Genomic DNA, 21715 nt, shown 5'->3' on the forward strand with positions numbered 1-21715 from the left:
ACGTCATGAAAATGGGACGTACCATTGTGCTGTGTGTGGTCAGTGCATCGTGTAAGGATAGTGGAAGTTCCACGCACTGATGACGTACGGGTGATGCTGCCGTACGGCGTCCTTACGCCACGCTCTACAGGGTCACTGAGAGTCTACCACCTTGATATTTTCCTGCAGGTCACCTGCGTGTCACGTACAGGTTTGACCATTCCCCACCTGCTGACAGCCCGAAACCAAAGCTATGACAAAGACCACCCCCATGTCCTCCCTCATCAATGAACCTCCTCTTTGGTCCTCCTCTTTGCTGGTAGCTCCTCCTCCTCTCCTCGTGTCCAAACGTCTCCACCTGCTTCCCTGCATGGATCCAGAACATCCATGATCTGCTCCTCTGGTGGATTCAGTGATCCATCCTGGTCCCTCAGAGAAGCTCAGCATCTTCATCTCTGCCTCCAGCATCATGGCTGCTCTCACTAGTCTTCCACATCTTTCCTTTCAGTCTGGCTGTAACTAAAGATCAAGATTTTTTTATAATTTCAAACATTTTTGTTGGGATTCGGGCAAAAAAAAAAGTGGCAGACGAGAAAAAGTGACATTTAAATTCTTTTGTTTCTGCTCCATGTGAGATTTTTTGTTTTTAGGTTGTAAAAATGTCATTGCAATCATTTGAACTGATAATGACGGCGTGTTTAAGTTTATAAACAATTCAAATACGTAATATACTGCAGAAACAAGCACAAAAGTGATTTTAGTTTGTTTTATTAAATGTTTTAAAGTGAAGTTTCACCTAAAGCTTCCTAAATAACAATCATGCTAACCTAAAGCAAACACTGCAGATGTTTTCAATACATCTGCAAAAGAAAAGGTTCAAATCCTTCCGTCATGCAGAAAAAGCTGAACTTCAGCACAGATTTCAATCAGTGGCGGCTAACTGCCCCTGCAGCAAAAGCTGTCTGTCAACATCTGCCTTCCACCTCCACCCGTCTGTCAACATCTGCACCAAAACACGGTGGAGGTCTTCACAGAGGACGGTTTTCACAGACCCTTTCCTACCAATCATTTTGTCCGAGCTTCTAGAATTAAACACAGAAAAATAACCAAAAGATATTCAGGAATGGATAAGTGAACAGACAAAAGTGAAAGTGGATGTTAAATGGCTGGAAACAGAGTCGTCAGGTGACTCATGCTTCTGTACCCATGAGCAACCAAACTGGTTACGTAACTCTCATCACAGGCGACAAACCCCTCTGAGGTGGAGGGACAAAACACTGAAACCAACACGACAAACAAAATGCAAAAGCTTTGGCCAGTCACTAAAACGAAAAGGTTACATGTGATGGAGGGAAACTGCTCGTGTCGTCGTCTCTTACCAGGTTTGACGCCGACGCCTCAGCGAACGACAGACCTCTGGGGATGATGAGGATGTGGTCCTGCTCTTTACTCACACGGCCCTGGAAGAAAGGCAAACAATTCTGACTCACTCACTTTGTTAAATAAACACAACCCGACTAAAACGCGTTAGCTATTATTCATAGATGATTAGGTACTTAAAGACCCGCCCCATCTATCTTTGGATCTATCTTTTCTTGCTGTTTTTTATCCGTGTGGTTGGGTTTCACACGGGTTCAGGCGTGTCTTCTGTCTGTGTGGTGCTCTTACTGTGATGTAGGAGTTGGCGAAGTGCGCCCAGCCGAACAGATCCACCAGCCTGTAGAGGCTGGCCAGTTTACAGCGCGTCAGCTTCTCGCCTTTCACCAGGGAGGAGGATTCCACGCCGTACAGGTCATTGATGGGAGAGACCGAGCCCAGACCTACACCGTCACAGAAAAATGGAAAAGTTGTCTTACAGATTGGAGCATATTTACATATGGAAATCAACTAGGGGTGATATTCATTTATACGATTCATTTGAATGATTTGATTCATGTCGTATTTTGTGGTTGACGATACGATTCATGGTCGATTTTGGTTCATTTTGATCTGATCCTCTGCCCTAAAGTGGATCCAGATCCTCTGCCCTAAAGTGGATCCAGATCCGCTGCCCTAAAGTGGATCCAGATCCGCTGTCCTAAAGTGGATCCAGATCCTCTGCCCTAAAGTGGATCCAGATCCTCTGCCCTAAAGTGGATCCAGATCCTCTGTCCTAAAGTGGATCCAGATCCTCTGCCCTAAAGTGGATCCAGATCCTCTGTCCTAAAGTGGATCTAGATCCTCTGTCCTAAAGTGGATCCAGATCCTCTGTCCTAAAGTGGATCCAGATCCTCTGATCTAAAGTGGATCCAGATCCTCTGTCCTAAAGTGGATCTAGATCCTCTGTCCTAAAGTGGATCCAGATCCTCTGTCCTAAAGTGGATCCAGATCCTCTGATCTAAAGTGGATCCAGATCCTCTGTCCTAAAGTGGATCCAGATCCTCTGTCCTAAAGTGGATCCAGATCCTCTGTCCTAAAGTGGATCCATTCACATGTTAGTTTCCTAAAGTTCACCACTGTTGTTTTTCCACATCCAAAGAATCCAAATGGAACATTCTTAGAACATTCTAGACACTGGATGGTCACATGACTTTATTCAAAGTCTGTCCACACATTGGACTGGAATGATGGACTGATCCGTGTTCATGACATCACATGTGTGTCGTCTGCTGTGATTGGTCGATTTTAAAGTAAAATAAACCAACCCTGTCTGAATCCAAATGGTATTTTCCAAGATGGATCATCGTTTTATCTCATTTTGAAATGGTTTAGGTCGATTGGATTTGATTGGATTAACAGCCTGCCTCTGACAGATCGATGAATGGATTCATTGATCAATCATTGCATCTCTAGTATCAACAGAATCTAGAATCTAGAACGGGTCGGATGAAGCATCTCAACCATCTGGCTCACGTCAGACGACTGAACTTCAGTCTGTGCTTCGATTCTTTGCTCAACGCCAATCCACGCCTGGAAGTCTTCAAAGGGCGCCGGTTGAACTGCGTTATTGTCTTTGGCGGCCATCGCCACAATAGATGTGCATTCCTTTGTTCTGATTGGAAGCAGCAGAGCTCAGAGGATCAGTGGAATATTGGAGGCCCTTCCGGAGTCCAGAGTTGGGTTGTCTAAGAACATAAGCTCATGTTTGGATATGGATCTCCTGCCCTTCAGTACTGGAGCTGTTTTTTTTCTGGTTTCAAACAGAGCTTTATTGTGGAAAAGGGCAGAAGTTCTGCTAAAGCCCGGAGTCTGGCTGCCCGGGGCAACGATCCACAGCACAGCAAGCACTCACTGAGAGGGGAAGTGTTGAAGCCAGCCACGGTGCTGGCCATGAAGAAGTCTGCGATCTGTCTGAGGGCCAGCAGTCCGGTGGGGTTGTTGCCTTTGCACTGCTGCTCCTGGATCAGACTCTCCAACTCCTCCTTGAAGGCCTGACAGGCAAAAAGCAATCAAACAAAGGCAGCGTCAATCAACACAGAGCTTTCTCTGCACATCACATGGATAAACCACATGGAAACGGTGATTGGAGCTCAGTTTCTTATTCCTAAATCAATAATATTCTCTCATTTAAGGGATTAACTGACTGAAAGGAAGGACAGGATGATGGAGAGACGCTCTCAGCAGGAGATTACTGCTGACAGATGAAGGGAAAAAGGTTTTCCGAGAGGAACCGGAGGCTGTTAAGCAGAGATTACACCTCTTTCTTTGGGTGTCAATCATTCACCCCAAAAGCTGGATGAGGATTTGCCGACCACTCAGCAAGCTTCACCGGCATTGGCTGAGTGCTGGCGTCCTGATTGGCTGCCTTGTGTGTTAGCGGTTAATCCTGGCGTTCAGACCACAGTCACCCACTGAATCCACAGACACGAGACCCAACAGGAGGACAAACACATCAACGTCCCTGAAAGGGTTGATGTTCTGTAGAAATGCACATATGAGGAGCGGCGGCCGCAGACGTGAGCTTCAGCCGCTATCTTCCTCCACATACGTGCAGCGCCAGGCATAAGCAGGCATCTCCAGATAATCTTCATAATGCCCCCGCAGGACGCAGCCACCTTTCCTCACCTGCTTATGTAACCGACGCCGGGAGCAGCTTCCAGAAACCAAACCGCTTTCAGTCAAACCAATTCTTTCCTCACCAAACCGAAAAACCAAAACACTCAGAGAAATGGACTTTTGACAGACAGAAACAGTCATGGGAGCTCCTTTAAAACGTGAACTTCTAGTTTTTAATAATACTTCTTGTTTCCTTTATTTTATTTTATTTAACTTCTCTGCCTTTATTCTTATGTTTTTTACTATTTCAATTCTATTTGCTTTTTTTTTGGAATCTTACTTTTGGTTTGTTGTTTTGGTTTTTTCCCGTCTTTCTTAGTTATCCGGACCTTTTCGAGTGTTTGATCCAGTTTCATCCCATTCCTAGTTTTGTTTTTACATGTTTTTTTTATTTTGTTACACAATCATTTCACAACAACCTGAAGTATTAACTCTGTCATGTTTGACTGCAAAAAACACCAACATTGACATGAAATGGTTTTTATTTTTCATAACAAAGAAGAAAAGAGTAGAGACAAAATAAAAAAGTAGAAATCCAATAACAAAGCAGAGACCAAACTCTGTCCATGTGTTTTTTATCAATCAGACAAAACTCCACTAAACTACACAACCTTCCAAGCCATAACTCTTCTTTTCGTTTTAAACTGAATTATTTTATCTAAAAACCTTTTTGAAACCTTCAGGTTCAATTTGGAACAAAACTAATGGGGGGGTCTGCGTCATTTCTACCTCACAACTGACCGGCAGAAGCCGCTGTGAGTTCAGACTGACGCCCGGCATTCTACGGTAACCACGCTTTTATGCTAACAAACCCGTTTGTGTTATTAGCACACTTCTCTGCATGTTATGATGTTTTTAAAGAGTCTGTTTCCTGCTTTCCTTCCGCCTGTCAGAGTAAGATATGTCCTTATATAGGATCATGTATCACCTATGGCACTCTAAAAAAAGATATTTGATGGAATACGAGTTATTTTTGCAGCTCATTGTCCCAGAAATAAGACGGCTCGATCTCTGGGGCTCCGCCCTTCTCTCCTTGTGGGTGTCGCCCATTTCATGACATCATCCTAGAGTCGGCCTCGGCAGCGTGTCTGCGTTTCTCTCAGGAAAAGAAACCACATCCGAACTTTAACAAAGATGGATGAGCAGACTGTTTATGGAAAATGAAAGCGTTTAGCCGATCACCGCTAGCTCCACTGAGAAAGTGGGCGTGTCTGTTAGCCTGGGGGCGGGGCTGGAAGTGCAGACTCCTCCTGGAAGGGGCGGTTCCTCACTTTGTGATGTCACAACGTGAGGACCCACTGGTTTTTGTGGACTGGGAGGGGCTGGAGCTCAGAGAGCAGGTTGCTAGAGGCATTATTAGAAGTGCGTAAACGGATCAAAATACCACTTTGGGGATGTTTGTAGTGAGAAAAGAATATTAAAAAGTCTGATGAAGTGGGACTCTGTTCTCTTTCAATCCTTCCAGAACAAACAAAATACAGAATACAGAAAAAGAAGAAGCAAACGCTTCTGGCGGTGAGACCTCAAACAGAACGGCGTTCAACGTTGATGTTTGGAATCACGTCAGTCCACCGTCTCCTGTTGGGGTTGTAGAATCAGAGCAAAGAAGGTCGTCTGAGCTTCCTATTCGTAACACAAGTATCTTCAGTCAGAGGCTTCCTGAGATCTGACAGCTTCAGAGACCCTTCCTGCCCCCAGCAGGACCACCCCCAGCATCTCTGAGGACTGTTGGACTCCAGCTGGGATTTCCCATGTGGGGATTCATAAAGTCTTCTTAACTGAGTTATGGCTTTGGCTGCTAACTTCCTGATGTCTTTGAGGAGAACAATGCCTGACATGTTCCCAGTCCTCGGTCACAGCCCCCCCACCCCGTGGGGCCGCTCCATTAATGAAACGTCAATGGAAGAGAGTGGTGGCTGTTTGCCTGCAGCAGGTCCCAGAGCAGTGCTGGTTCTGAACTCTGGCCAAACATTCCTCCGTCCACAGCCGTGGTGATGATGTGCAGCAGACCAGGACTTCCTCTGCTTCCTGTTGGGGTTTTGGACGCCAACCACAAACGTCATTAAGGCCACGACAATGAACACACCTGTCCCTCATGTCTGACAAAGAAAAGCCGTGGTCATCCGTGTGATCTACAAAGCATCAACAGCCGCTCACGCTCAGCTGCAGGAAAGTGAATACATGAGCAGAAGCTGAACTACTTCAATAATCCTGAAATTTGATTTTAATCCTGATCATGTTGATTTTAATCGAGGCTTATCTTATGTTTGTAGTCATGAACTTCAGAAGTTATCATATAGCTCCCATGTAACCATGCCAGCAGGGGCGGAGCTAGAACATGGCAGCAGAAGACTTTAGAGGGGGGGGGGGGGGGGGGGGCATCCCCTTGCTCCCCTTGTATCTCCGCCCCTGCATTCCAGTATTCTGGACTGTCCCAAGAAGTAGGCCGGTGTGCTTCAGTTCTTTGGATTTCCTTTGAAGAACCGACCCCCCCCCCACTGGGTACCAACCAATAAACGGCAAACGTTTTGATCCCTGCACAGATTTCAATCCTTGATTTTCAACATTCAAGATATTTGATCCACTTTTCAGTTGATTTAGCTTCTCGTTGCTCCTTTCAGCTTTTCTCTAAACCAGTGCAGAAATGTTTCTTATTCAGAGCTGGAAACTATCACTGAACGGGCAACGACTTTGACTACTTTATTACTTTTAATACGTTTTTAGTTAGTTCAATTGACATTATTATTATGCTTTTATGAATATTAATTACTTTTAAATATTTTTATATCTACTTATAATCCTCATTTTTAATTTTTTGTGTCTTTTTGGATCAAGCTTTGGATATGCAAGTTCCTTTGGGATTAATAAAGTACTCTATCTATCTATCTATCTATCTATCTATCTATCTATCTATCTATCTATCTATCTATCTATCTATCTATCTATCTATCTATCTATCTATCTATCTATCTATCTATCTATCTATCTATCTATCTATCTATCTATCTATCTATTTATCATTCATATATCCATCCATCAATCTTATTGAAATCAGTTCAGATCCTTTTTCTTAACAGAAACTTTCACATTTCACTGTAATATTTGGTTCAGTTTTAAGGATCTTATTTTAAAGTTTAATAGTTTAGTCAGACTGGCTTTCATTGTTATTATTTTGGGGGTAAAATGTAGATTTTTTTGTTTTAAAATGAGTCATTTGCACTTATTACACTTGACTTTTTGTCACTGTAATCAAAATGAACAACAATTAGGTGAATAAAAACTCAAAAATACAAACTAACAAAATACCAATAATTAGACTCTTTAACATTTTGAAGTAATTCTTTTTACCAGTTAACTATTTTTGGCTGATTTGTTTCTGGATGTTAATATCTTATTATCAGATTTCGTGCTATGTAAAGTGATTTGCTGCATGAACAGATCCTTTCACTCCTTTCTCTTGTTTCCTCCTTAATATTCCTCTTTTACTGTGACCCCAGAACTTCTGCTGCATTTTTATTTAGTTATGTTGATTTATACTCATATCTATCTTCATATTACTTTATTTCCATCATTTATCCTTTTTTTTTTTCTTTACCCCTTTACAGCTTCTTATAGCTTGTTTGGTTTGCATGAGAGCACAAGACACCAAAGCCATATTCCATGTTTATGCACTGGACTTATGTAACTAAAGCTGATTCAGATTAAAAATAAAAGTCAAGACCAGAAATGCTTTTTCATTTTCAAAATGAAGCTGCATCAAATGACTCAAAATGAAAATGAAAAAGCATTTCTGGTCTTGACTTTTATTTTTAATTATGCTACAGAATCGCTTCCATACATTTTGCAGTGATGCGACTCAAACTGCTGCACGTTTATCATAAAACCCTTCTGACACCATTTCTAATATCATCATCCTCCTCATCATCATCAGAACTCTGCATGCGGTTTTCTACTGTAACTAGTTCTGGAGGGACGTGACACGGATAAAGTCGCGGCCGATGGCATCTGCTTGACGATTTGTGTGTTTGCACGCCAAAAAGATTATGACAGCAGGGATTTGATTCCCCTCATCTAAACAGATTAATCCGTGGACCCAACGTGGATCGTACCATTTCAGGAGAGGGGAAAAGGCCCACATCTGCAGAACATAAAATAACAGCACATGTGGAGCTGGCTGTTGTCACGATTGGAATGCTCAGCATTCCTTCAGAAATGACAGAAAAGCGACACTCCATGAGTTATTTCTCCATAAATGAATCATGCTGCTGCTGCATTAGACAGACCTGTCATTAGAAAGCTTAGAGGAAGGGAAGACGTCCAATTTACGACAGGAAGTGATGTGACGGCGTCACAGTAAATCCTTCAACAACAAAACGTTCAGGTTGGAGTTTGGCAGTCAGTCACACATGGGAGTCCAACCCTCAAACCCGAGTCAGGTGGCGAGTGACGGGAGGCTTTTCAAACCAGCAAACAGATCATTCCAGACCATCCAGCTGTGAGCGATGGGCAGATCTAAGGCGGAATGACGGACACAACACAAAGAAAGAAGGAAACTCACTGCTTCACTGTTTTGGTGATTGCACCAGAAACACTCGACGTGCTGCAGGACAAGCTTCTGCAGAAATGCAGCAGCTTGTTCCTCGCCTCGAGAACAACTCTCAGGACTTTTTCAGTCTTTGCTGGAGAGCAGCCGCCTGTCACGTCAGTGCCTGCGTCTGCGCAGACCGTCTGTGGGGTTTGAGCACGACATCACAGAATAGTCTGGAATAAACGGTGGTTTGCTGTGGTTCATGGCTGCAGCAGCTTTATGGCGTCATGTCGAGTGAACAGCGTGTGTCAAAGCCGTGTTTGGGGTGGGATTACACCCCCCCTACAACAAAGCTGGCCATAAAGAACAGCATAACCGCTTTTGTTGAATCCTCTTCATCTCAGCTGGTTGAGCTGAAACCCCTGAAGGTTCAAAATCAAAAACATGACAGACTCCATCAAGCAAAAGGACTGAGAGACACATCCCACCAACACCCAGCCTGTGTCAGCACAATGCGGCTCTTTCAGGCCGCCAACGTGACGGCGCTGCACAGTTCAGACCTGTCAATGCCATCGATCCACCCAGTTTCCCCTCAGAGGGGGCAACAGTTCCCGCCTGCAGCTGCACTCACTCACTGCAGGGCGGAAGGCACTCCCTCCTCCCCTCAGTAACTCTATGGAAGCCACCAATACAGTCCGGATGGAAAGGCTTTCATGGATGACTGAAAATATGCAGGATCACGGTCACACACACCGACTGCCACGCTGCTGCTGAATGACTCAAGCCGTTAGAAAACTGCAGCAAGGCTGAAATGTCACCAAATAACCATCATTGTAGGGTTTAGAGACGCCACCACATTCACTGTATGAGGAACTTCAGGACTTCAGAGCACTCCTCCTGCTTTTGAGGATGCACAAAGCAGAACCAGTCCTGCTGGGTTCTGATCCAAAGGCTGCTGCTCCACAGCTGGAGGTAAAAGTGAAACAGCTGCCAGAACCTGACGTTCAGAGGAAATGTTTCTTATAAAGTCTGAGCTTAACCTCCAATGAAATGAGGGTTATGGAGGAGAAGGGAGGGACGCCTGATGGAAAACACCAGTGATGTCAAACCCTCTAAGAGGGAAGAACTCGCTGGAGGAAGCAGAAAGGATCCACTCTGGAGATCAGCCCTCCATCTGAAAACCAGAAGACCAGAGCAGGAGAGGAACGGCATCAAGAGCCGCAGAACAGCAGGACAAAGAAAGATGAAGAAGCAGAGTGGTTGCTGGTTCAAAACCACTCATCGTACGCTCATTCTGCCAGAGCAGACACATGCTGTGGAGGCCGACACAAACATCCATGAGTGACTGGGACCTGGAATCCGTTTTGGAAAAGTTGTCTTGGTGAGAGTCGCTCACGGCGTATTTCCATCTGTCACTCAAACAAGCGGAACGCCTGTTTTCACACAATGGCTTTGCTGATTGGAGCCTAAAGGAATCAGTCAGAACCGACTAACGGTGACCCGGACCAAACAAAGTGTCTGTGTTTACGTTTTACGACCTGTGACGGGATGTGCCGAACATCAGAGGTCTCTTCTGGTTCATGTTTACAGACAAAAGTTTCTGTTTAAAGCCCCCCCCCCCCGACCATCTTCTGATCAATGTTCAAAGCCCTCCCGGTGGTTTTTCATGACGACGATGCCGTTTTTAACGCTCTCCTGTCATGGAAAAACAAACTGCATCCACTGCTGCCCACCATGCATGACCTTTGAAGAAACAAAAGGTTTGTCTTTCTCCACCCAATTCGTTTAGTTTATCATTTTATTAGTTACATTTTCAAGTTCAAGTTCAAGTCCCACTGAAATCCTTTGATCTATACTCAGGACGTTTCCATTGGACTTTTAATTAGGAATATGCCATTTTAGCCAAACTGTAAAACCTGTGTGGTTTTCTGGGACATAGTTTCTGCAGAGCGGAGGGAGTTCATTAGAAAGTCACCTCTCAGTTGTGGGCGGGGCTGTTGACGAGACTAAGCCTGCCCCTACTTCCCCTTCCATTGCTGAAAGCCCTGTTTATGCCCTTGTCCTGCTAGCTTACAGCCCCTCACACCTCTAACCTAGCATTAGCGGTGCGTAGCTCTCCAGCCGTACAGTTTAGATCCAGACCAGGAAAACCGAGACGTTCATGGATCTGTTTGTCTGCATCAGAAAGGGACGGAGCAGGGAGCCTGTGGCCCCGCCCAGCAGATTGTCTATGTCACAACTACAAGCTTTTGCCAACTGCATGTTTTTATCTGTTGTTGATTTATCCCAATTTGAACAGATAAATACTATGAAATGCAATTTAACCACAGTTTCCTTTGTAAATGTCCATCATGAGAAGAAAACGCCATAAGAATATGTTAAAAACTCCAAAAACACCATTTTCATCAGAGTGGGTCTTTAAGTGCAACATGTGGTCAGCCTGATTCTACTCTCACATGCTTGGGGAACCCAGCAGATGTGAACAAAAACAGGTTTGGTTCCTCAAAAAGCTGTAAAATGTTTTTTTTTCTGCTCTTTGACTTTCAAAAGTGAAATCAAATGCAACGTCTGAAAAAAGCCAAGTTGACTCGGCCTCTGCTGCTTTATCGTGGCTCAGGTCTAAAGACAACGTTGCCATTTGAGCAACTCAGACATGTAATCTGGGACCGACGATGATGCAATCAGACCAATCAGAGGAAGGAGGGTGAAGATGGAGGAAGCCAGTGAATGCTGGTGAAACATTGTTCACATATCAGAGCAAACGGAGACGATGCATGCCCAGCTGCTCCACATACCGCCGTGGCTGAATGTGAAAGAGCCGCACTGGGAGGCCGGACCGCGTTCACACGATGGGGAGCCACCTGTCACTGCTGCGTGACAGCTGTGGGCGTCGTGTTCAAAACCGCCACACGTAGGGATCGTGGACAGAACCGTCACGTGACCATAAGCAGACACGCAGCAACAAGCAGGGCGACAAACGCCATGGCGCTGTCAGCATCAGGGAAGACGCAGCAGTAACGACCGGCGCAGAGTGAGTCCTCAGCCGATGGCGCTTCAATGGCGCCACAGCCATCTCTACCAGCATCAACCACTGACTAAGAACAGTCCCACCGCAGTTCATGACCACGACACGGTCATGGAAACAGCAGAGAAGATCCATAACGTCCTGCAGCAATCATTTCGATCGGGACGCCACCCCCCCACAAGCCCCCCCCACAATCTGTTCCGACCATTGACTGTATGGAACTGGACAGACCGAGTGGGACGTCCTCCATAGAAGATGACCGTATTCCAGTTCCAACCAAATGAGGTCAATCGGTCGCCATTTTTCCACGATACGTCCATCGCCATGTTGGAACCAGACATCCTCAGGAAGCCACGATTGGACCGTCTACATTTCTATGACAACCACTCTGTCCAATCAGGAGGATGTCTCCCCATGTCTCCCCAGCCTGCTTTCATTGGACAATTGGTCAATCAGATACTTTAAATATTCTATGCCACTACTTTTATGGAGGCCCCTGATTGGTCAGTTTATAACTGGAATAACTTGAACTACAGAAAAAAGATCCTGAAAAAATGAGGATTATCAAGAAGATGTATCCGATCCAGAACGGTTCCTCTGATGGAGGATATGTGAAAAACCTGCATCTCTACCCCCCCCCTCCCCAGACCTACAATGTCAAGCAAAGAGTGAGACGTCCATCCGTGTCGTGGGAACGTCTTCATGACATTGACGTTTACCTTTTAGCAATGAACCTGTAGACGTCTGTGACGAGCTCGTCTTTAGTGAACGCCATGCGAGGGACCAGCCTTAAGTCAACAGTGCAAAGCAAATACGCTTTTGTGTATTCACTAAAAAGCAGGAGGTGTGTTACACAACAAACACACAAAGGCTCAAAGGGAACAAGACAAACAGCACACATCTGTGAGATGAGTCTGAGATTTAGGCTCCTCCTCCATCACAGGAGGACAAATGTTTTTAAATCAAAGTCAGATTTTCAGGTAAATCAACTAAATCTTTATTTGTTTGACTGAATTGATAGAGATTATGGATATAATCCAGACCTGGAAGACGCAAGGAGACTCAAAGGAGCGATTCTGATGTCTGTGAGTCCAGCAGGTGACACATCAACATGAACGCACGCACGAACGCACACACATCAACACACATACAAACACACAACAACATGCACACACACACACACACACACACACATCAACACACATACAAGCACACACCAACATGCACACACACACACACCAACATGCACACACACACACACACGCACATCAACACATATACACAGACACACACACACCAACATGCACACACACACACACACACACACGCACATCAACACACATACACAGACACACACACATCAACATGAACGCACGGACGCACACGCGCACACACACGCACACACGACAACACACACACATGAACACACATACACATACATCAACATGAACGCACCACCCCACGCACACACACACACACACACACACACACACACACACACACACAGACACGCACACATCAACATGCACACGCACGCACAAACACACACACACACACACAGCATGCCCTCAATGAGGCACCATATGGAGAATTCTCTTGATTTTATAGAGAAAAATGGGGGCCGAGTTCCAGTCTGGAGCTGTAAACATGATTCCCTCTGTTACCCACAACAATTCAGAGTTTTTCCCAACAAACTGAAAAACAGAACAGAACAAATCATTGCCTCTTTATTCTAGAAAAACCATTTGTCCAAATCCTCAAAGGAATCCTAAGCATCCAAAGAAGACCAACACGAACATCACAGAGCCAGACAAAGGAATGATCCCCACTTCCCTCACAGAAAAGGTTACGGCGCTGCAGGTTCTGCTGCACATCACTTCTCCTCATGCGAGTCCAAGTTCAGTCAGACCAGAACAGCAACAGTTTTTTCATTAAACAGTGCATGATAACAGATCAGTCCTGGTCTTTATGAAGCCTGAAACTGGACTAATGGAAACCTGGGACATCTGCGCTTCAGGAAACACAAAAAGAAGTGTGTGAAGAAACCAGTTCAGTAGTTCAACCTTCGCAGTTTCACTGATTTTTTTAGTGCAAGTCAGCTGCAGGTTGTGTTCTGTATCCTGATTGGCTGGGGACCTTGTCAATCAATCTCCTCTGTGACGTGTCTCCTGAATCGAATGCCTTCAGTTTGCCAGAGTGACATAAACCAACCGGACCTCTGTGGTCGGATTGACCCAACAGATCCCGTTTTATGGACCCAACAGAGATTTTCTAAGATTTCATGATGTCATGAAAAAAGGGGAGGGTTAAAAAACAACCAGTGACCACATTTAATATGCAAACAGCTTACCAGGGTTTCACTGAGCTTCAAATCCTGTCAGAAATGTCCCACATATACCGGTGTTCTGCTCTGTTTCAGTCTCTACGAGCCAAACGTCAGTCATTTTAAAAAATGGGGGGGCAGCATCGCCCTCTTTACTTACGGGGCTCTGGAGGATCTGCGTGACGCGTTTCTTCTGCTCCAGAACATTAAAATCCTGCCGCAGATCTGGAGACATGTTTCTGGATCGGATGTAGTCCGGATCGGTGACGTCAACCCGGTCGAAGTAGCCCACCTTGGTCCCTCCGCCGGGCGGGGGCGGGGTGGTCACCACCCCCTGATGGGGGTCTGCGCTCATGCCTGTTTCACGTCACCGGCTTGCTCTGGGGCTGCCCCTCCGGCTCTCACCTGGGGAAAAGACAAGCAGGTCGGTGACAACGCGTTTATAAGGCGCTCCAACACTGGACGGGCTCGGCTAGTAGGCCCACAGGGACTGGGTTCAGAACCAGAACACAAAGCGGAAAGGCTCCGGTCCAGATGTGTGTCGTTCTCAGATGACAGGAAAAGAAATCCTGCTATTGTTGGACTCCAGGAAGGCGTGCTGCTTCCAGCTGCTGAAAACGGTGGCTAACGCTAACGGACATCAGCCGGGTCACGCTGACAGTTCACCCAACAAACGACCTTGACTGGAGTGGGAGGGGTTTTCTCCCACCTTTCATTCAAAGGTCGCCTGGCAGGACAACAAGCCTTCTGCAGGAAACGGGAATTACTGCGGCCAGAGCGGCAAATACAAGCGGCTTTGATGGCATGCCAGAGAAAAAAATCTAATAAAGGAAGAGAGATAAGAGAAAAGGCAGGGGAGATCATAAATAACCTCCTCTGAGATGCAAAGACTCCATGGAGTCTCTGCAGCATTCAAATGCAAATCACATGCTTGTTTGGGCATTCAGAAAGAGGCGGGGCCTGTGGGATTAGGACCAGTTGTTTTGACAGAAAACTGACAAGAGATAGTTTTATCTGTAAAGTCTAGTTAATGTCTGGGTGATGGTTGCTGGTTGGACTGCTGGCAGCGGCTGCTTCCGCTCAGTGACGGGTTGATGACCAAAACCCAACAGCTCATCCGAGTCAAATGGGGTTTACAAACTAATGGAGACTGCTGCTGTCAATGAGACACCCTCCCACATGTAGGGATGTGTACCAAATATTGAACAACTTGGCCCTCAGTGATACGACACGCAGATGAGGGGGTCTTAGAGGAGGTTGGCCACAGACGTGCAGTCAGCCCAGCAAGACTATTGGTGGAAAACAAATGGCCTTAAAAGTCCATCTAAAGCAGCAATGTAGTATTTATTGGAGCCACACGTGTGTGAAAGTACCTCCGGTTTAATGACTGCTACAAGGTTTACATGACAAATCATCCTTTTCTAAAAATGTAATGGAATTACAGAAAAACATCCTGTCAGTCTTAATAGAAAATGAATTAAATATCAAAAAGGAAGCTGTGTGCCCAAAATACAAAGGATGTTATTGCAAATATCTACAGAAGAATGAGTTATGCAGCCAAATCCTTCTTCTGGGTACAGATGAGGAGACAGGAACATTCAAATACACACAACGTAGCTAAAGATGATGAGTGGCCCAACAAAACCAGATTTCAATGACGATAAAGACGTATTCAGCAGGTCCTAAACTCCAACTTCCATTTCAAAGATGCTGACAGTAATAAAACCAAACTTTAAAACGTCTGATCTGACAGCAGATACAAAGTTGGCTCATTGGCCCAAATCCTTTTTGTGGAAAGTTAAACATTTATTTTTCTGTTGAATCAAAACGAACGTAATAATTTATTTCCCAACAGTCTAGACACAAACTTATCTGACTCAAATACAGAAGTCCAGAGTCCAGACGCCTCTGATTACGTCCACAATGGAAGCGCGAGGAAGTCCCTTCCATCCCTCCTCTGATCCTGTCCGTGCATTTACTACACAACAAACAAAAACTACACAAGGTTACAGTTTAAAACTCTGCTTTTCTGGACACCTAAAGCTTAAAGCCCAGCATTCAAACTCCAAACCAGAATGAAAGGTTCAGACTTTTCAAGGAATTTCCTGAATCAGGAGATCCTCCGCCCACTTCTCCCAGAGGCGTTGACAAGAAATCCTGAGACACACCTGAGGGGGGGCTTTTGTTTTGTTCAACGCATATCTCTCTGTCGGAGGTGTAACCAGACGGATGCAGGAATCCCTCACCGTAAAACCGATCAGATGAGACAAACACACCTTTGGTTTGTCCATGAACAGACGGCACAGCAGCACTGGGAGATTAGGTCAGGGAATTCATTTAAGCTCCACAGACCAGCGGCTGGGAGACGGACGGGTTGTGTTTACACCGGGAGATGAACCCAAGGCAGGGTCAGTGCAGCCCCTCACCCACAGACACTTGCTGTTACTGTCAGCTGTCTGCTCAGCTCATGCCAAGCAAGTCTGTAGTGAAACCAAAAGACGTGAAAGCTTCATGAGACCAGGCTCAGCCAATCAGCCGTGTGCAAATGAAAAAACATGTTTAAGCGATGATTTATCTTTGTCATAGAGTTCAATAAAATGGAAAGAAAGTCAATAGTGACGGTGTGTAGCCCGCAAGCGCTACCCGCCCCTGCGGCCTCCCTCTACCCGCCCCTGCCTCGCTGCCCACCTTTTACCCAGCCCCACTTGCTGAGTAGCCGCTACACGCAACAAATTTTACAAATTGATGTAAAACAAAATAAAAGACACTATTTTCAAAATGGCAGCTTTTCTGTTGCTTTTATCTCCATAGCAACCATTTTATGTTTTGGTCGCCAGGGGATACCGAACAGATTGATGTGAGTCTCAGAAGAATCAGCAAAAGTAAACTTTTGGATTCCCTTAGCAACGGAGGTTATTTGCTAACCACGCCCATATTCCCAATGTGTTCATATCCTCTGTTATTCAGCTCTAGCCAGGGATCCATGTTTGACCTTGTCACAATATTCTGTTAAACATGCGCGAGTAACAAGATAACGCCACTTTGGGAGCTCGCCACGCGCACGTCGTTCCAAATCTACAACTTCTAGATGCAAAATCTTTTCCACAATTTCTTCCAAATGACTCCTGCCCCATTCATTTTTTGTGACATCAATGGGGGTGGGCGTCCAGGGTACTTGGTGTGTGCAAATTGACAGTAAAATAAGAGCTGCACTGAACAACCCCTCCCCCCCAAGCGTTCCAAACAGGAAGTAGGCGCTGGTCCCAAAAAGCTGAAGTCCCATTGACTTCTATAGAGAAATAAACAGCTGTTCCTCAGAGTCCATTCCAGCTCCTGCTGCGTAAAGGTGGGGCACGCAGTGGTCAGTCCACCAGTCTGTCGCACAAAGACAACACAAAGACACACAACCACACTGCAACATCCAAACCTAAAGGACAACTTCCAATCGCCAACAAGTGTTTCCTGTCAAACCTTCGCTGCTGGTTCAAAAATGCATGCTATGTGTGATGAGCTCACTGGACTTTGTGTTGTGTTTGCATTGCTGTGAATGTGGACGGACTTGCTTTGGTTCCATCTGTTGCCTGCTCCACTGACCGGCTCCACGTCTGGCTGCCCTCGTCTGTACAAGCAGTGACGTCACAAACGCTTTCCTGATTCGTCTCAAAACCGTCTTCAGTTTGTTTCCACTCGTGGAGGAAAGAGTTGCTAAGAAAGTTACAGTTGCTGCTCAGGATGCAGTTTGTTCTGGTTCCATATTTGGTTTGTGTCATTTGCTAATAATGAAGGATTCCCTTTCAGATGTCTGTTACTGAGCCCGGTCTCCTGTAATCAGACAAAAACTAATTCATTCTTCCCTAATTTAGCACAACAGGGGTTTGAAAGTTTCAACATGAACACAGTGGTATGTGTCTGGATTGAACAATTATCTTTTCTCACAATGCAATGGTGTAACATAGGGTTTGGCTTTAAACAGAAAATTGTGGGATCTCTTGTCGCTGCACATACGTTCCTCAGGCCGTAAAGTCTGTCCTCCTTTCAGCTGAATTCATTCAAATAGTAATATTTAATGTATTATTTTTGTCACTCTGATCATCTTCTGATCTGCTTCCAAAACTTTCCAGTGATCTTTTCATGATGATGACGCCGTTTTTAGCCAAAACCCCAAAAACCTGATGTCGTTTTGAAGGACATAGTTTCTGCAGAGCAGCAGGAGTTCAGTAGAAAGTCACCTCTGAGTTGTGGGCGGGGCCCCGCCCCGTCTTACTATCTCATACATAACTGAGAAATCTCTGTTTACCTGCTCTCCTGCTAGCTTCCAGCCCCTCCAGCCTGACAGTAATAGTGCAGCAGATCCATCCATCCGTCCAGTTCTGGTCCAGATTCCAGCTCAGACCAGGAAAACAAAGACGTTCATGGATCTGCTGGTCTGCATCAGAATGCAGTTGAGATGGGGGGCTTGTGGCCCCGCCCAGCGGAGCTTCTGTGTCACCAAAAAGATCTTTTTGTAAATCAAGTTGTCATCTGCTCCTGATAACAGTTTTAATCTCTATTTTGTTCATTTCTGTCCTCCATCACCAACGACCATGGTTACATATGTGAGGTGTTACTTACTCACCCTCTGCATTCTTTTCATCCAGCTACTCTGAAAAGTTGGTCCTGTTACGTCAGAGGGAGATTTTTTAACGTTTTGTCGTCTTTGGGAGGAGTTTCCACAGAGTTCAAGGCCTAAAACAGACTTTTACAAAGTGTGATCATGTGCCTTTTATGCAAGGTCAACTAAAGAAAAAGTCGTCACAGGAGTCATAAAATGTCCTCATGATCTCCTAAATGTTTTCCAATCCAAAGATTAAAGGTTGAGGTAAAATGTGAGGAGAGGTCGGCCACTCAGTCAGAACAATGAGAGTCTAGATCCCAGTCACCTGAAGAGGCGGGGGGCAGACGGTCCTGTAACGCAAACGTCCCGCCGTCTCCGTCATCCACCGCTGCTCATCGTGCAGACAGAGCCGTCAGAGGCTTTGCTCAGCACTATCTCAGTGACTAAATCAAAGAGACAGTCTTGAATTGTTCTACCTGCCTGCAGACATCAACGTCTGCCTGACGGTTCTGCACTGAACAAACGAGGCCAGGACCCTTCCTGTAGGGTCAACCACAAAACGGAGCTCAGTTTGTTTAAGTGGAGATCCTCCTATCGCTTCACAGTCATCGGGTTTTATTCATCCCATCTAATTACTTTGAATAAAGGTCAAACTAACACCAAATAAAATCAATCAAGCAGAGCTTGGATTGATTTTTAAAGTGAGTTACATTCAGGAGGATGATCAGTTTCTTTATAAAAATGAGGTTTCGTTTGTTACATTTCGTCTTTGTATCGCTGTGACTGAGCTTTTCCTGCTAACATGAATCTGTTTCCATAGACATGATAAGAATTCAAACCATCACCTGCCTGTCTGACATCTAGAGGAAGAGGAATGGTAAGGGGGAGGAGCCTGACGTGGAAGTGTCCATGTTCTGCGTCCGTCGGCATGCAGCCGGCTGTGCCTCTCTCTGCTCACGCCACACCACTGTTGGGTTATTTTTCACCTGTTTATCGCACCGTCTCCTCTGTCAGCAGAGACGTTCTCCACACTACACCTGCTATCTTTAGGGTCAGCATGCCAGTGTTTCTGTCACCCTAAAAATACACCAACCACCTTAGGGTCGCGTTCCAACAAACCCGGGAGCACAGCCGACCACCACAGTGAGGCGGACGTCCACACGACAGAATGGTGGCCCTGCTGAACACGGAGAAAGCGTGGCACAGGGAGCGTTTCCGTGACCCGTCAGCGGCTTTACTGTAAGACCAGAGCCGCTGCTCTGATGCCCATCGCCATGCCTGCCGTCAGTGGCTGCTCCTTCTGAGCTGCTGATGAAAAAAGATTGATGGCTTGTTTGGTTTGAGTCTCAGACAACAGCGTGTAAAACTCATAAAAATGTCACGGCCTGAAGATATGAAGGAGTTTTTTCAGAGTGCTGTTGCTGCGTCGCAGGAAAAGTCCAGCCTGTTTTTCTCTTCCAGACTACAGCAGAGCACAGGAGAGATAATAAGCAGAGTTAATCTTCCCCTCACACTCCAAACACCGTTACCGCCAAGGCTCTGTGTGTGTGTGTGTGTGTGTGTGTGTGTGTGTGTGTGTGCGTGTGTGTGCGTGTGTGGCGTGTGTGGCGTGTGCCCATACAGCCAGTGGAATTCCCCTCAAAGAAGACGTCAGTTTCAGGACAGTAATCACTGGAGACAATACTGAGAATGGCTACAAACATGTTTACACGCCACACAAGCCCAGCGGCCAACCACACAAGCCCAGGGGTTCGAACCTGAAACTCCGGCCGGACCCACCTCTTCTTCCCTCTGTGCTCAATGAGTGGCAGACGACCGGCAGCCGCTGTCAGAGGCTGAGGTCATGTCTCCGTTTCCCCGCTGCAGGTCACCGCCTGCGCTCAAATTCCAACGGATCAGAGGAGGACACGAAGAAGCGCGGGATCCCCGGGGCTGACGGAGAGCCGGGCAGCAAACAGGTCCTTCCACCTATCCTAGATGCTGCGGGGCCAAACTGCCACCAGGCATCGGTTTCTCACAGATCCCGGCGGCTCCGGTCTTCATCCGGGGGGGAGTATCAGCAGTGTGTGTGAGTGAGTGTGCGTGCTCCAACAGAGGGTGTGTGTTTGTGTGGAAAAGAAGCTAAAGGGAACACGTGACGAAGGCTTAATCCCCCGCCCACTGGCCTAAAGGTACACACACGAACAGACTCCAGTGAAAACGCACACACACACACACACAATCTGTGGGCCAATCAGAGCCCAGGCTCACTCATGAATCACTCCTCCTTTTCTTTGGCTCTCCCTCTCTGTCTACTTCAGGCTTTGATCCATTCACGTTCTGCACAATCTCTCCATTTGTCTCTTTCTACACGTCTTTCCACCCCCCACCACCCCCCCTTTACCAGCCTTTCTGAGCCACTGTACCAAAGGTCAAAGTGTCACTGGCTTCCCTGCAGGCCGTGTGACCCCCCCACTACCACCGTTTACTGCTGCAGCTGCACATCTCTGTTGATCAGATGGAAGCGTTTCGGTAGCAGAAATGTTCATTCATTTCTGGAATTGCCCCGCCTCCCCCCCCCCTGGAAATGCTGACTGGACTTGAATTATGAGACACTTTTTTCAAGAGGGATGTGAAAACAAAAATGCAATCCCCTCTGTGCATTTCGCTTTATTATGTCACAGAATGAGCCAAAGTGAAAAAGCATTTTGAAGGATAGACTTTTTATATTATTTATATTTTATATGATCATATTATGAAAACGCATTTCTGTTCATCCATTTTAATCATCAAATTCCATGTTTGTAATTGAATTTTAGTACATATTTAATGTCAAATCTGCTTTTCTTCATCCTTTTAATTAAGTTGCAGAATGAGCCGTCTGGATTTTTCATTTAATTTTTGAGTCAACAGATGCAGCTTTATTTTGAAAAGTAAAAAGCATTTCTGGCATTGACTTTTATTTTGAATTGCTGCACAAAAGATCAAGTAGACTTCCTGTCTGTAGACATGACTACGTCTAGGGTTATGGAAACTATTTCACACTCATGCACCAAAAATTCGGCAACTGAATATTTTCCACTGAATACTGAAAAAAAGGCACATTCGGCCTTGGGTGGGCGGGGTTAAAGTGGAGTGATGCAATGATGCAATCAAAGTCTGATTAAGGTTTGAACCAATGATCTTGCACCTTCTTTAACTTGGCAGCAGTGTGGAGGAATGTTAAGCTGATCTGATCTGATGCAGCCGCAA

At 45.7% G+C, this 21715-nt stretch overlaps 1 protein-coding gene across 19 annotated transcripts in view; it reads right to left on the minus strand.

Annotated features, from left to right (window-relative positions):
* Nucleotides 1-21715, minus strand: part of add3a (adducin 3 (gamma) a) — a 138563-nt gene that overhangs the window by 34405 nt on the left and 82443 nt on the right. For 10 of the 19 annotated variants that reach the window (XM_078947176.1, XM_078947195.1, XM_078947541.1 and 7 more), the window contains exons 2-5: nucleotides 14051-14295; nucleotides 3251-3389; nucleotides 1648-1799; nucleotides 1359-1439 (exon numbers count right to left, since the gene is read on the minus strand). In XM_078947176.1, the coding sequence (XP_078803302.1) occupies nucleotides 1359-1439; nucleotides 1648-1799; nucleotides 3251-3389; nucleotides 14051-14245 (567 nt within the window). In that variant the 5' untranslated portion in view covers nucleotides 14246-14295. Of the gene's footprint in view, nucleotides 1-1358; nucleotides 1440-1647; nucleotides 1800-3250; nucleotides 3390-14050; nucleotides 14296-15767; nucleotides 15968-20241; nucleotides 20670-21715 lie in introns of those variants that run through there. The other 9 variants (XM_078947238.1, XM_078947455.1, XM_023951131.2 and 6 more) reach the window with 6 other exon arrangements.

The sequence above is a fragment of the Oryzias latipes genome, chromosome 1 (assembly GCF_053564925.1).
Source record: "Oryzias latipes strain Hd-rR chromosome 1, Olatipes_Hd-rR_3.1".
In the NCBI taxonomy this organism is placed as follows: domain Eukaryota; kingdom Metazoa; phylum Chordata; class Actinopteri; order Beloniformes; family Adrianichthyidae; genus Oryzias; species Oryzias latipes.